Raw genomic sequence first — 16,661 nt, 5'->3', positions numbered from 1 at the left:
ACAGGTCTGGGGAGTGATTTTTTTTTTTATTTTTATCAGAGGTGACGTTTAGCTTTTTAATGCCACAGCTGCGACTGTTCTTGATGAATATATGATCGCCAAGGCATGATTTTCTAGTGGGCAGTAACACGAGCCCGATGTTTCAGTCATGTTTATGCATGCAAAGCTTCACATAAGCACACATTTCCATAGAGCCCTAACGGTGGAGCACAATAGCCGGCCACTGATACATGGTTGATATTTACAGAGTAGAACAGGGCTGAATAGGTCATTATACCAAATACACGTCGTAAAGTTCACTGATCATTTCAACCCATTCATCGTGAACCAAATGCCCCGAATACCTTTTAGCCTCATGTGTTAACAAACAGGTTATGAGACACAGTGTTAACAACACATGTAGAGTTCGGTTTGTATATTAATAACACGCATTATGATCACTCGTCCGGACACACTGGGGTATATTTACCAGGTTTGCTTCATGCTGATGGCCTGAAGCTGACCTGAATTTGCACTTCCCAAAGGTCACCTCAGTCTTATTTAAAGAAGTTCTGAAACGTGACTCACGCCTGATAAGAACATTATTTGAACTTCTCGTGTCCATGGAGACTATAAAGCGAGACCAAATGTTGCTACAGATGTTTGAATCCAGCAGCACTTCTCAGAATTGTCAAGGCAACTAGTTAAGAGCTGCATACTTTCTCTTTGCAACACACACTCAGAGAAACATCCTTCTCTGTAAACTATGTCACAGCCTGCCATGAGTTTTATCATAACTGTTTGATTAATCACCACGTCAAAAAGAGTACACTGAATCTAAGAGATAAGATAGCTGGGTGGTTGGGGGGATGAGTGCTGATAGTACTAACAGTGCTATCCGTTTCCACTGTTAATTAACTGAAGATCTGCACAGCACTAACAAGGGTCCTGCCTTCCCGGAACAACAGGAATAGGGCTGCCACTCGCTGCTCTCACCAGCCAGTAAGCCTGCACTGTCTCACAGAGATTATCTCTACACAAGACACCTTTCAAGTAGGGTTAGCACACCATGTGTCTGAGGAACACCATCAGATGGATGCTCGCTTGATTTGCTTATCCACTTTGAAGCTGCTTGGATTTTAACCTCCACTTTTTTTTTCTTTTTTTTTTTGAGGGAGTAAAAGGATTGCACATGTAGGTTTAAGCCAAAATAAGAATGAATGAACATAGCTGTGACTTGATGTAGAACTTGTGCGCCATATAGAGCATTATGGCTGACTGCTTTGGCGTCTGGTGTGTTTTTTCAGGAGAGCTGGACGCATTCCTTAAAGATGGTGAGCGTCGTATCCACAGCCGGCAGCAGCTCCCTTTGGGGACAACATGGGGACCCTTTGAGGGGAAGATTGAAATGAGCACTGAAAACTCTACACTGGTAAGTTCTCGTTTGGCCAACTACTGTAAAACGTTAAACATTTAGCTATAAAGCATCCTTAAAATATGAGCAGAACTCACTAAAATGATAGTACAGTCTATATTATAAAATAAAAGTATGATTTAAGAAGTGAAATGAAGATAAAGTGTCAAATAAATTTTAATTAAATGGGATCAGGCCCACTGTTTCAGAGTCCTAAAAGAAAACAGTGAGTCAGCTCTGCTGTCTATTCAAAATGTCAGTGTCTCAACACTTCAGGGATCTTTGTGTGCTTTTGTTTAGAAGGGAAAGGGAACATTTTAATAATCAAAAAGTGATGCAACGAAGGCATTCTGGTACCTACGTTGAAATATAAACAAAACATTCGTTGAAAGCGATAAAAACAAGACTGAGCTTCAGTACCACATTAAAGCTGGGCCAGTTGTCATCTGAAAATCAAGATTTTTAGCTACCTACTAGATTTTGCTGTACATTAGATTGAAGAGAGCATTTATTTAGTCAGGACGCAAAGTCAAGCTTAGCTGAAGTGGAGGCAGATTAGGTGATCTGCAAGCCGCTTTGCAACCACAGACAGTATAAAAGCTGGATGTAGCCGCCCATTGGTTTCTCTGTTTTTGAAGCTTTGATTTATGATTGACATGTCATTAGCCAACGAGTGAGCAGTGGCTTTTTCTCCTTTTTGGAACATGGTTTATCCAAGATTAGCAGAATAGATGTAATTTTACCAAGAATGAGTGACTACAACCAACTATTTTCACTATAGTCATGCTGACTTAAATAATAATTGTATTTCATATCCAGATTTGGCTAAACAAAACTGTATGATATATTTTATAGGCTTACTGAGCCATTTAAAATGATGCATACTTTACAATGCATTATTGTTATTTTTGTAAAAATCCATTGAGGGCTCTATAGTGAACTAAAGCGACTAACCCTTAACCCAAATGCTATTTGTTTGCAGTAAAAGCCTGTTTTCTTATTGTTGAGTCATGTCATGATTAAACTTAGGTCACTAAATTTAGTCAAACTTTGCCCTTAGCAGCCATGGGGACTTGATCACTAGAAAGTTTTACAGCTAAGCCCGTATTAATGGCATCTCCCCTGACATTCGAACCTACCGAGGTGACTCTTTTGGGATCCAACTGGCCCCCAACATAAGCCTTTGAAGTGCATCTGTTTTACCCCTTTAATCTGCATATTTTATGACAAAACATTTTAATTGGTGGATTTGGAGCTCAGTCCAGGCTTCAGTTGAGTGAAGTCACAGCCATTATGTTTGATGTTACTCTGCGCACAGCAGCTTTATATCTCTTGTTTCGGAGATCCCAGCAGAGACTCGTGTTGACCTGCTGCTCTGGTGGAGGGACAAGCCCTCCGTGGGTTTGATATTCCATTCTGCATTTGGATTAATTAAGAAATTCCTATTAAAGTCAAAACCAGCCTTACATTCATCTTGTTTAAAAGGAGAAAAAAAACACAAGAATAAGTCCAGGAGGATTTCAGACTCAGAGGCCATGCCATCCATTCTCCCAGATTCCTTAAACGCATAACTTTATTAAATCATTTTCGGAACACTTTTGACTGCTTTCTAAGCTCCCCTCATGGTTTTGAAGTCATCAGTGGCTTTAAATAACTCAGGCCGTATTATAGCCATGAAATATGGCTTCTCTCAGGGTAAAGCCAGTTATCCTTGGGCGGAAAAGTGATTTGACAGAGTAACACCTCAAGTTGCCTTCCAAAGTAACACACTCCATATATTTCTCGATGAGCTGCTGCATGAATTTCACTGAAAGGCATCCAAAATCAACCTTCAACTGTCTCATCGAGTGACGTCATATAAAGCATCTTCTTGAATTGTTTGCTAGTTGAGCTTTTCCAGCAGATAAAAACTTTACACATTCATCAGACTCGCTGCTGAGCAAGATGCATAAACTGATTGTTGCTCTTGGCTAGAATGAGAAGTTCTTAACGAACTACCCTCTGAGGAATTCATCACTGCTGTACAGACGCTCCTTAGGTTGTTGGGTTTTTTTTCAACCGAGCAGGTGCTGGTCATCACCTGTAATAGGCTGTGGAGGGGTTACAGAATATGCCAAACCTCTATCGCAATTAAAAGCAGAGGAAGAAGCTCTTGCGCGTTGCCTTTAAGGATCTCATGTGTGTCTATTCTCATGGGAGCCCTTTCAATGCTTTTGCTACTTGCCCTCCTCCTCTGCTAAGTTTCATCTCTCAAATGGGGTACTGGCTGTTAGCAGCTTCTCACTATCTCTCATTAAAGGCTAGGTCAACCCAGCTGGCATGTTTTGTTTTACCAAGCCTCCTTTTAGGGTTCAGTGTAACTTTTTACTTTAGATTTTCCTTTTTTTCTCTTTTTTCTTGGTGCAGAATGAGCCAGAAACTCAAAAATTGTAGTATTTTGCACTTCACAAGGGATTGGTCTCATTTACAGTACCCTAAGTTTATTTCTTTACTTTCAATTCAAGCTTCTACTTATCGAGCCGCTGCATTGTTAAACGAGCAGCCTTTGGAAACGTCCCCGCACGCAGGGCTGCATTTATCTCAGTTATTTCAGTAGGAGGTACGAGAGCTGTGCAAATCTTAAAACATCTAGACAGGATCAAATCTCTGATGCCTCACCAGCGAGAAAAGTTGAAATAACAAATGTAAGTGTGAGGGGAGGGAGAAGAGAAAGGGGTTAAAAGAGGCCGGCTAGTTTTGATGCATGTCAGGGTGGCCAGTGCTGCAAAGCAGGGTCAGAAGGGGGTAGAATGCGTTTGAGGTAGAAATAAAGCCTTATTGCTTCGTGGATCTCTACCGCAGCTAGAAGCCACACTCAGTCATTCTCATGAAGTGTGACCTCCATACACTATTAAATCTCCTTTTACTCTCTTAGATTTTTCTGAAACCATAGAGGTGAATGAATTACCCGAAGGCAGTCAGGTATGTGGCAGCAGTGACACCTCTCTGATGCTTGAAACACATGACCCGCTAGTGAGATATTGATAGAGCCGCTCTAAAATCAAACATATTTTATTCCATCGTCCACACGCGTCACTTAAGGTATGACTTTTTAGAGGTCAAGCTATTTTTGTCGAGCCGCAGCGTACGGTGGGCTCGTAGGTCCGTTTCTCAATCCTTGGCACGACGCCCAGAGCGGGACTAAAGTGCAATGACTCCTTAAAGTGGCTTACAGTAAATAATGAAAATACAGTGAATATAAGATGTGTTTGCATTAATCTGGACAGAACGATGAGCACTTTGGGCACATGAAGAGTCATTTAAGTGGGGCGTGGGGGGGGTGTAATGGTCCCTCGTGGACGCACATGGGAACTGGCGCTGGAGCTGGCCGAGCTGCCTGTGCCTATGGCGTGGGAGTCTATGTGCGTTTGGCGGCTCGTGCACGACAGGCCTCAATAGCTGAGCAGAGTGATGGATGATGCTGAGGAAGAACAGCGAGTGGAGCGTTTCATGCAGTTGTCCAGGCACGCCAGGAAAGAGAGGTAGAAAGAAAGAATGAAAGGGGGAGCGAGAGAGAGAGAAAGAGAGCGAGTCAGAGGGAGAAATAGCAGGAAAAAACAGAAGGGAAAAAGCGTGACAGGAAATCTGGGCATCTGCAGGACAGAGATAGGGTCACATCTCGACCGTTTATCAAAGAGGAAAGCAGATTTCACAGCTGATGGGTCGGCCGTGGCAGGTTTGTAGACCCCAGGGGCTCAGCTTGGCATGAGGGACTGGAGTTGTAGTTATTGCTGTTGCAGACCTGTTAACACAATCACACTGCACTGTGTTAAACACTGTTAAATGTTTTCTTGTATCACTCTTAGATCACTTGCAGGCTGTATAAAGTTGAACCCAAATATAGAACCAGTTATTATTTTATTTGATATTTTTAAAAAATATCATATGGTTTTATTATAATGGTTCAACTGCACTGCAAGACAGATGATAGTCTGGCCTGTAAACTAAGCATCAGACAGGACACTGCAAAGTAGAGGTGGACGGATTGATCCAAATATCGATAGCACCGATACCAATGTTGGTACTGATATTGGATCGATGCGCGATACGATCAATACTTTGTGTCTCTCCACTAAGTTCAGTATGCAGCTCACTGAATTGTGTTGAATGCTATTTGGAATAAAAATATATAAAGATATACCTCAAAAATCAGGTATGAAGCACGCCTGAATTGCATCTATTTCATTTCCATTTCAGAATGCATGAAGAGCTGAAAGGTGTGTGTTGTTGTGCTAAGTGAACATTGTGGAAATTGACAGTGATTGAGTGGTGATTGAAATGTGTTCAATATTTGCAAATTGATGATGATTCGTCTTATAAATCATGACACGCTGCTCTCCTCTACAAGCTGTCTTTTAGGTTAAAAGTATCCGTATTGGTATTGGTCTCGGAAATACTGGCCCTGTATTTGCTTGGTATCAGATCGATACCAAAATTTGCACCATTGCAAGTGAAGGCAGAAGCGGAAGGGGTCAAACTGAGTAATGGACAAAAAGTAAAACAGGAGAAATAATAAAAAAAGAATAAAGCACCCGAGAGTTGGCTCAGAGCTCCTGTTGTTAGCTGCTTTGCCCGCTCTGTTCCTCTTCCTCCTCCTCTCCTCCTCTCTCCTCTCTCTCTGACTGATGAAGCTGCCAGAGCGCCGTCTCATCCCTCACTTCTCTCACTGATCAATCAGACCATTAGACTCCAATTACAGCCGCAGCCCTGGTGCAGGTGAGCGACGAGCACATTCAGCCGCCTGCCGACAACGCCTCCACCCGGCTTTCTCACACTCTCCAAATTAACGCAAATTAATAGTGACACTCAGACATAAATGTCTGCAATCGGGGGGCTAAATTAACAGTCTGGGTCGAAGCTATTGAGTAGCAGGTGTCTTTAAAAGCGGTAATTACCTATGCTGGACAGAACCGGGAGGAGAAGGTGGCCAACGGTTTGCCTGGAGTAAGAGGCCTGGCCCCGGTGAGCCTGGCTTCCATTGTAGGTGTTAATAATTGATTGGGAGGCAGGCTATTAATGAGCAGCAGATTTAGAGCTCTGTCGTAAATGTGTGTTGATGAGGGTGTTGCCGCCTCTTGTACAATGCCATACCAATGCTAATTACTGGGGCTTAGTCAAGGTGCAACTGTAATGAGTCTGGATTCAATAGAATTCTGCTCTTTATGTGTTTTGAGGGCCTTTTAGTACAAATTACACAGTAATTAAAATGCATAAGACTTGCCTAATTAAAGTTTAAGATCTGTCGGGGAGTTGTGTTTTTTTTTCTTTTTAATCTTGCTTTCTATCTTAATATTGTCGTATGCTGTGAGCTTAGGTTTGTGATACAAACATATCTGCTACTGTAATCTCTGTTTCATACAAGGTCCTTAATACAAAGAGAACGATTTCAAAGACTGCAGGCAACAAGGACATTATAAAAGTCAATAAGCGCTACAGGCTAATTAAGCACAACAAGAATAGAGCCCGATGTTATAATGTTACCCTTGAAACATACATCATTGGAATCATTCTGATACAGTGTTTCGTATGTATATCTACAATATCTGAGCCTCGGTGGAATTGTTCTTTTTAACCTCTAGATTAAAAGCACCTCAAGGAAACAGCTAGCATTGGAGAACTATTAAGTGCGAGCAAGACAACTTCTATTACTCTTTCTTTTGCCTTATTCTGTCATATAGAGCTGTTAGAGGCACAAAATGAAGTCTTAATTAATTCTTTTATGTCCGCTGGTGTCAGGTCTCACACTGAATCCGGGTCAAAAATCATATTTTAGTTTTAAAAAGATTGTATGAGAACATAGCGTTTAATGCCTGTGCGCTTACACATGGCGCCATGTTTGAGTGCACTTGAGTGTGTGTGTGTGCGTTTAGGTCATAGCGTTTGCGCGTTTGTGAATGTGCTGGTGTGTGGGAGGGCGCGTGCATGCGCCGGAGACTGCGCGCCACTTTTGGCTACGAACAGAGAGCTTTAGCTTGTAACTACAGAAGAGCAAAAATGTCAAGATACTGTCCTAATTTTCACCTGGGACAGAGAGAGGCAGAGGCTGTCAACCGATGGTGTGTGCTTATTGTGTAATTTAGTACAAGGGTAGGAATATGTGGCTGTGCAACCAAACAAAAAAAAAAGAAGCAAAAAAAATGCTCCTGAAATTATTCAGCCCATCACTCAAGCCATTTATCTCACCCCTTTTGCCCACCCTCTCCCTCCAATATGTTTATTGTTAGCTACCCCTAAACTTTAACAAGTGGTGGTGGATTTTTCTGTTTCAGAAATTATATTTTTCTTCTTGTCATTGCTTCATTAATCAAGAGGAGGCATTCTGAAAAATGTTTTGTTTTGGAGGCTGCAATCTATTTTGTGTGTGTGTGTGTGTTGTAGTTAATCTGCGCCCGTGGCAGGTTTCCCCTCCGAAACGCAGCGCTAAGCAGCGGTATCGCAGGCCTATTGTTGTAGCCTCTGTCATAGCAAGGAGAGCCTGATGCAGGCCTGGGCTCGCCTGATAAGGAAAAGAGGATTCAACATGGCTGGAAAGGAGAATCAGTGGGACTTGAGAGTGGAGTACGGATGGGGCAGATGCGCTCGCACACACATGCATGCAGACGCACACACACACACACACACACACACACACACACACACACACACACACATACGTGCAAAGTCCCACAAACATACAGAATGATGCACGCGTGTTCTACACACATACAGTCACACATGAGCCGACACACGTACACAAACACACACATACAAATCATCACCATCATCACACTGGCACATGCCCAGGCAATTATTTACAGTAACATCCAATTACATATGCAAGAAGGCACCCCAGGATAGGACCTCTCTGTAGCTTAGCTGCTAAATCACATACACACATTCACACGCAGCCTCAGATATGCATGCACACAAACAAACAAACTATAAAAAAAAAAATAAGAAAAAGAATCAGAAGTCATTTATGTTTGCATTTAAAGGTGGCCGGCACTTTCTATCTGAAAGTCACACTGTCTTGGATATGGTTTGTGAAACGGCCGACATTATCGGGACTAACAGGATTTGAATTTCTGTGTTGGACACACAAATAATTTTGGCACGGAGAATGTGGCTTCATCTAATGAAATAATGGGCCCAAATTTTAGGCGGAGAACCAATTTGTGATTGCATGCATCAATTATTTCTTGGGTTTAAACCAATATCAGGGCTGGGGTCTCTTCAGATGGGTAGAATGGTAATTATCTGGCCTGTTTTCCCTTGCTCAATGTCATCCATATATTTATCGATGGCATTATCAATGGTTTTCATGTTCTTACATGAAAAGGACCAAACATCCAAGCTCGTTCCATTGAAGTAGCTTTTTAAATCGGGGCTTTTTAACACAGATCAACATGACATTGATGTCTGCTTGTGAGTCAAATGCAGAATGCAGAATTGGTTGCAGGCAGTGGCAGAAAAAACACACAACCATTGTTTTTTGGTGTGGGTTTTTTTCCTATTATTTATATGTTTCCAAGGCTCTACTTTCAAACTTTCTTTGTGCTTTGCTGGAACTCATTGCCGCCCACAGCTCCATGCATTAGCCGTGAAGCACTCAGTCAGTCAGCTAGTCAGAGCTATTATGGCTACAGCTGAGCTCCTCTGTTTGCGAGATAATACATGGTTGACTTGATCTACAAGTGAACCTGACATTTTGCTGTCTTTACATCACAACACAACTACCCAAACTGATATGGCAGGTCCCCTGATAAGCAGAGCAGGACTCAGTGATTTGCTTTGTGCTCGCTTTAATGGCTGCATGGCTCCCTCAAACATGCCAAGGATACTGCGACTTCCTCAAAACACAGATCCATTTGCAGCATAATTTATTCTACTTTTGGTGGAGGTGCATTTCGACAAATATAGCACATCTGGTTTTGAAATGGTAAAAAGTCTTTTTTTTTTATGTCTGAATAGATTATTGCTTTGTTGGAGTTACCGCAGAATCTGCTGGAATATGTTTTTCTCATATTCTTTAACTTCAATATCAGCTACCACCTCAGTTTGCAAATTAAGAGTGCCTTTATGTTACTACCACTGTTCCAGAGGGAAAAGTCATACTTTTTATTACACCACACAGTGGAGGCATCTGTTTTTAATAGTCTTACAAGTGGTATTACAGTACAGAAGTATTATTAGCATGTAATCTAATTTAGAAAATTAAGAAAAAATGATTCATTGGAAGAAATGCAGTTATATATGCTAGCAAAAACCTACTGTGCGGGCAGTTTTTGCCAGGCCCAGTGTGCTTTGCTTATGAATTAAAACACAGGCAAGTGTGTTGATTGATCATTGTATTCTTTTTAATCTTCATTGTATCACTGTAAAAAGTCAGATGGCAAAAAAGGCGGAACGACATACAAATGGCTAATAAACACATAGTTTTAGGGTTACTTTTTTTGGAACACTCATTTACAGATACGCATCACAACACATTAAAAGTGACCCAACAACAGTGTACACATAACACACACATAATGTTGCCATTTGTTTTGAGATCAGCCTCTACACATAATACTCATCGTTCAAAAAAGCATTATGGATTTTGATAGTTCTGGTACCATTGACAGTTTTTACAGTTTTATCCAAGTTTTATACAGATCGATTGATCGGATCTAAGAGGGAACAGACATACATTGGCGCGATAAAGTGTTTAGGCAAAGACAACACAAGTAAACACAAAATGCAGTTTCTAAATGAAGGTGTTTATTATTAAGCGGGGGAAAAATCCAAGCCTACATGGCCCTGTGTGAAAAAGTGATTTCACACCCCTGTACACACATACGCTACGCAGTCTTAATCTTTCAAATTCAGGTCTTCTACCAGAGGCTTGGGAGCTTGAGGGTCCTGCACAGTATATTCGCTGGTCCTAGGACTGCGCTCTTCTGGGCAGAGATCTCAGATGTCGCTCCTGGGATGTGCTGCAGCCACTTGCCCAGTTTCGGGGGTCACTGCCCTGAGTGCTTCGATTACCTTGGGGTTAAAGTTTAAACTGTTTCAAGCTCATTATAATTGTTATTTGCAAAGTAGAAAACCAGGGGCACATTTTGCACACACACGAAGGTAGAAACAATCTCTACTGTCCATGCTGATAAAACCTATTTTACAAAGCAGGAAAAGTGCAGGATTTCCTTCTGAAAGGCACTTTTTATTGTTTGCTGTTCTGCTAGTAACAATATGTAATGTTAAGTGATTCATCACTCAGAAGACCATGTGCTAATATTGACTGAGTGATATTATTTAAGTAGGATGTTGCATGATGAACTGAAGTGGTGCTTTATTTCAAGCAAAGGACTAAGATACCGTCTCCTCTGTCTCGTGCTGTAGCAGCATGGTGGCTGTCACATTAATAAATGTTTCTTTGAAACTATTAACCTGTAGATGTATATGTGTGGGTTCAAGAACATCCATGTTTTGATCATTGCACAAAACAAATTCCTCATTCTGTCCTGTCTTTTTTTGGTATTTGGTTTAAAGTTAAAACAGCAGAAATTGATTTCGACTGTTCTCCAGGTCTCACGCTTAAAACATTACATTCTACGTAATGGCATGACTTCATCCTCGCAGACAATCCAGATGTGATTGCTCTGCTATAACTGCATACTGCAGCTGTAATGCATAGACAGGTAGCTGTCATCCTCGAAGAGCCTGCTCGGTCACCGTTCCGTGCAGCAGAGCAGGCATCAGTGATACTCAAAGGACCAGTGAAGCTCCAGGTCCTGGGGAGCCACTTTTCACACCCGCAGGGCTCAGGGGTGAGCTGGGTATCCATGTCCTTCCTCGCAGCTCTCTGGGTGTTTGCTGTCTTCCAGTGGCCCATCAGGGAGGCACTGTCTGGATATCAAACTGTCACACTGTGGAGTTGTAGTATCTGCATGCTTATGGTGTCTGTATGTCGTAACCACACACAAACAGCTTGATATGAACATTAACATTCATGAACAACTGTTCCATTTGGGATAGCATAAGTCATTCACTATCATTTACACACTTATCTCGAGAGTTTTCTGAATTTGAACGACTGCTTGTAGCAGATTTAGGGAGATGCTTCTTTACCTGAGATGTACCCTGCTGTAAAGCAAGTACCCAGCAAGTAAACAAGACTGATTTCCAGGCTTTACAGAATAGTCGGCCAGGCATCGACAGTGAAGCTCAGAAGTCCCTGGCTTCACACATATCGTCTTGTTTTACAGTGCGCAATATGTCTTCCCAAATGAATGATTATCCAACACTTCAATACACAACAGACCTCCATTGCAGCAAAGGCGCAAGACAAAGAACAAGAAGGAAGGAGGAAAAAGAAAGAATCATGGAACAAAGTTGAGTGGTGCCAGCTGCTTTGCCATCTGTCACTGTCATGGCTGTAACTTGTGATATGTTGAAACAACTTTCCTGTGAAGTGCTGGAGATAATCCTCGATTGTTTCCATTTGCAAGCCCCTGATAGTCCTCTTGGTATTCCAATACTAAGTGAGTTCAAATTGAGGTTCGATGGCAGTTGCTGATGGCTGGCCAGTTATAATTGTAGAAATTATATCCTTGTTGTCCCTTTTTAAGGAGGTTTTAGTTTGAGCTCCTTGTTAGAAGGCGAGGATAACGAGACTCTGAAATCATACATTATTCAAAACAAACTGCTTCCTTTCTCTTCTCTTTCCTCTTGGTCAAATTGGCAGGGGAAGTGGAGGAAACACAGAGGCTCAGTTGCTTCACCTCCTTTAGAGAAAAGACGGACACCCTACAGGGAGGCAAACCCCTGCTGGTAGACCTTGATAAGTCCTCGCCGTCCCCTGTCCTGGCCTTAGCCCTCTGATCTTCAGCCTGGTTGGCTCGGGGCCTACCAAAGACGAAGCCCTGTCAAAATGACTGGGCGGATGAGTAACCAAGCAGAAAAATCCAACTCTTCTGACAAAAAAATGAAAAGAAGAGCAAAAAAACCCGACAATGAAAGGTTAGATAGGAAAACTGATAGGTAGTAGAGGAAATAAAGGTCTGGCTAGTGTCCATTCTCTCCCTGTTGGTCCAGCAGCTCCTCATTAGATGGACGCGTATGAGGCTGTCAAAGCAGAAATATTATACCGCGGGGTCGTCAGCAAACTAATTGGGTAACAAAGACCATTTCCAGCTCGAGAAACCTCTCTTTTAACAGTCCGTGTGCTGAGACTCTGATAAGAGAGTTCACGTCTAATGCATTTAGTGAAGGGCAAGTTCATCATCTTTATCTTATGTACTCAACTTGGTGTAAATATTGTTGTTTTTTTACAGTGAGACCCCGTTTCTCTCGAGTGCATGTAAGGATCAAACTATTGAACGCTGCGGCAGCGTGCAGGTGATCAGGTTGTATGCAAATCTCAGATACCTTTGTTCTTTGTGTTCACTGTTAGAACAAAGTTAGTGAGGCTTGTGTTTCTTCAGTTGATTCTTAATCTTCGCTCATTTTTTATGTATTGCCTTTTCCCTTCTGCTTATTATAGTTATTATTTGGTACACTTGGATATAGAGAAACCTCACTTTACCAATCAGGAGGCGATTCGGCCGCACAGAATGAAAGAGACTTCTGAAATATAAAATCACATACTGTAGATGCTAAGCTAATGCATCATGAAATTTATAACTCCACCAGAGAAGAGAGGGGAGTTCAAAAGAATATTAAAATCCAGTACCTAAAGGGGGGCACGAGGGTTTATCTAAAGTCAGGGGCTTCGTTCAAGCCTACTATTTTATTGTTTGTCTTTATTTGCTGCCTCTGACTGATCCTAGTCTTCCATGTGTGGTTATGAGAGCAGGGATTTGTTGTGACCCCATTGACAGATTGACTCCCGAGTTCCCCTTTTCTTCCTCTTTGAAGAAATCCCCCCATCCGCATGTTTATTCCCAACAGAGAAAGAGGTGGATCTGTCCAGAGAATATGCCACCTGCCACCTTGACCCCCAGGGGCCTTGGTAATATCCATACAGGTGAACATTACTGGCTCCAGGTTCTCTATTATGTTCCCTCACACAGCTTCTTGCTGCTCGGGGAGTCAGACCTAACTCACATGCAAAAGATCAAACAAGTCCTTGCCAATTGAATTCAAATGGGAAATTTTTGAGTAATTCAAACAGTGAGTAGTGAAGCGACAGGGCTGTTCTGTCCCCTGACCAAAGCCAAACACAAGGAGTACACGTGTGTGTGTATATGTGAGCCCTACCTCCAAGACATGATTAAGTCCCGGAGCACATGCATTACAAATTCCACTTTTCCTTGTTTACATCTTCAAATAGTTCTCGAGACATATGCATAATACGGAGTTACGGCAGCACACGCACATTTACTCGTGAAGTTGAATTACACGTTCGCCACTACAAAGAAAGTTGGAGACATTGTAGTTTTGATGCTGAAGGGCTGGGGAAGTGAAGACGTTTTATATACAGTATGTGATGAGGGCGGGCGACATGCTGATGTTAAAGGAAAGTGGGGTAGGAAAGGAAAGGAAAGGAAAGGAAGCCAGTGACATGAAAGAAAAGAAAATGTAATGAAAGAAATGATGGATCAGAAGGGAGGGCTGGAGAAAGGGGGTTGCTTGTCTTCAGGGCAGGTACAGCTTACACTAAACTGTTTGGCTTTAGAGTTGAAGCACCTCAACATGCCTGAAGGTCTTGAAGAATAGAGAATTGATGTGTCCCCTCTACCCCACCCACCCTTCTGAATCTCTATTCTTCACTCCTATCCCCTCTGATTGAGCAAGACGCAGATTCGTTTAAAAGTAAACAGAATAGGGTGTAGATGTGCTATTTGTAATTTAGCATTGCTTCCCAATCAACATCCAGAGCAGCCAGTCATCAGTCTCTTCATATTGTGGCTTAATAAAAGCAACTGAACATACAGTAATCATGCAATGCCACCCATAGTCAGTATAAATACAGACCCCATGTGCATTTCAATGGAGCGACGTAAGTAATAGCTAATGCAGCACATGAACTTTGATGCTTACAGTCCAGTCAGCAGGATAAAAGGTGATTTAAATGAGAAAATATTTATTTCCCATAGCGGCGCCATGATAGCGGCCAGCCAAATAAAGGCACATGCGCACAGTGATGGGTGTCCCTTTAAAGATTCCGGGAACAGCAGTGACTCTCTCAGTTTAATCGATTTTAAAATGAAAAGTCAATTTAACAAAGTTGAAAAGAGAAAGATGGGCTAAGGGAAGAAAAAAGCATTCTCTTGCACTCAAGCAGTAAACTAACTGCTGCACAGAGCAGGCAGAGATTTCAGCTGAATTATCTCCCACCTCACATTTGCTCTTAGGCAAGCAGTTTAAAAGCCAGGCGATTGAGCCAGTGATCCAATTTGAAATGCAGAAATGATTAGAGCAGCTTGCCTCATTTCATATCGAAATTCTCTGATTTATGACAGGGCACCAGCCAAGATCTATCTCTAAGGGGAATTAGTGTGCAATTCCTGCATATTTCTGTTATTTAGCCTCCCAATAGAAGATGCTATAGCCTGAGAGGGAGGGGTGGGGGGGATGAAAGCTGTATGTAGGTATCTTTTCATTTCAGCAGATGTAACCATAGCCATTTAGAAGAGGGGGAGAATGACACAAAAGCAGACTTGAGAAATGGAGGTATTTCCCACTTTATTGTGGATGTCGACAGAGAACCTTATTTCAGGGCGCAATGAAAAAAAATGCAGCACCTAACTAAGCATGTACACAGCTTTTTTGCCAGCGTGGATAGCGGCGGGCGAACACAGGCTGTGAGGTTAGCTCCGGACGTTTTTTTTTTTTTTTTTTAATTCAACAAAAAAAAGACCCTTGCAACCCATCCATCCTTGAGGCTAAGAAAATATTAATACGCAGAGCGATAACGAGGGCTAGAGGAAAATCTCCCTTAATGAAATTTCCAGTTGACCACATGCAATTTGTTTCATCGCAGTGAACAACTAATTGCAATGGACGTTATCAAGGTGTGAGTGTGCTGTCTGCTGTAAACTGACTGGTAAAACAGGTACAAATCCTTTATCCTCACTCCCATGTTAGAAACAGAGAACATATAAACTCGACATAACCCATACGTAAGCTTGTATCTTTATATATATATTTATATATTTAGGCTGCAAATATAGTACCGCAAAGGACACGGCACTTTTAAAATGATTTGGGCACGCGTTGCCAGGTCAACAGTGGTCAGATGTAATGTGGGGATGAGAAAATGCCGTTATCAGCTATTCAGGAGCAAAAGAGGGAAAAAAAGATGGAAATAAAAAACAATTGTTGAAACAAGGCTTTTACTGTGAAAAAGAGGGCAAGGTTCAAAAATACTCAGAGTGATTTGACTGGAATATTTCCACTAGTGTTTTCATTTGGAAATGGCACTACTTTGGCACCGAGTGGGCGTTGAAAGATGAATGCATAAAGCCGGTATATGTCTTGAGATATTCAGACGGAGCGGTTTTGATCTCTCAGTTGTCTAAATCCTGCAGCTGTGGGATCAAGACGGATACAGTGCCAGTCGGTGACCTTGGTGGAGGGAGGGAGGTGGTGGTGGTGGAGGGGGTGGGCGTGCGAGTGCGAGTGCGATGAGGAAAATAATCATTCCCACCGCGGTTTGTATCGATTTCACCTGCCCTGACCATGAAACGGGTTAAGAGTAGCCAGTGGTGGTGAAATGGTCAGCGGCGATATCATTAGCTTGTTGTTTACACAGGGAAGCAGGGAGTTAGAAGGCTGAGTGTCACAAGACACTTTCTTCTTCACCTCCTTCAGCTGATCAGAGGATCATGGTATCAAGGAGGGATTAGTAGCGACTTGGGATTTGTGTGATTGGTTAATTTATTGCGGTGATGGCAGGTCTTTCATCTATGGCAACATTTAATCAGCGCAGCCACAGAGGCTATTACAGGTTAGCTCCTTTCTGGAGTCAGTCCGGCTGTGCCATCAGCTCTATCACAATTCCCCTGAAATTTCCAAATTATCTGGAACAGGCTTTAGCTTCTCAGTAATAAAAATTAGAACAGATTCCCGATAGAAGCTTTTGCTCACACAGGGCCAATTATAAATAGTACAGCCCTGCCTTGGAAGAAGGAAAAAGGGGAAGGAGGGGAGGAAAAAAATCCAAGTCTGAGAGATGTGCGCGGAACTTATCGTTCAGCCCCTGCTCCGCTCTGATCCAAATCCGTGTGGCTGAAAATTTATATTAGATTTTATCACAGGGGCCTAA

At 42.2% G+C, this 16,661-nt stretch overlaps 1 protein-coding gene across 3 annotated transcripts in view; it reads left to right on the top strand.

The window, feature by feature from the left end:
* Nucleotides 1-16,661, top strand: part of zfpm2a (zinc finger protein, FOG family member 2a) — a 121,511-nt gene that overhangs the window by 55,627 nt on the left and 49,223 nt on the right. For all 3 annotated transcript variants that reach the window (XM_086310506.1, XM_086310507.1, XM_086310505.1), the window contains one exon: nt 1,287-1,411. In XM_086310506.1, the coding sequence (XP_086166632.1) occupies nt 1,287-1,411 (125 nt within the window). The remainder of the gene's footprint in view (nt 1-1,286; nt 1,412-16,661) is intronic.

Source organism: Aulonocara sp. 'chitande type north' Nkhata Bay, linkage group LG11 (assembly GCF_057382095.1).
Source record: "Aulonocara sp. 'chitande type north' Nkhata Bay isolate Kocher_YH1m ecotype deep benthic linkage group LG11, A_spYH_male_GT1.1, whole genome shotgun sequence".
In the NCBI taxonomy this organism is placed as follows: Eukaryota; Metazoa; Chordata; class Actinopteri; order Cichliformes; family Cichlidae; genus Aulonocara; species Aulonocara sp. 'chitande type north' Nkhata Bay.
The sequence above is the reverse complement of the archived record's forward strand: the minus strand, read 5'-3'. Positions and strand labels throughout refer to the sequence as shown.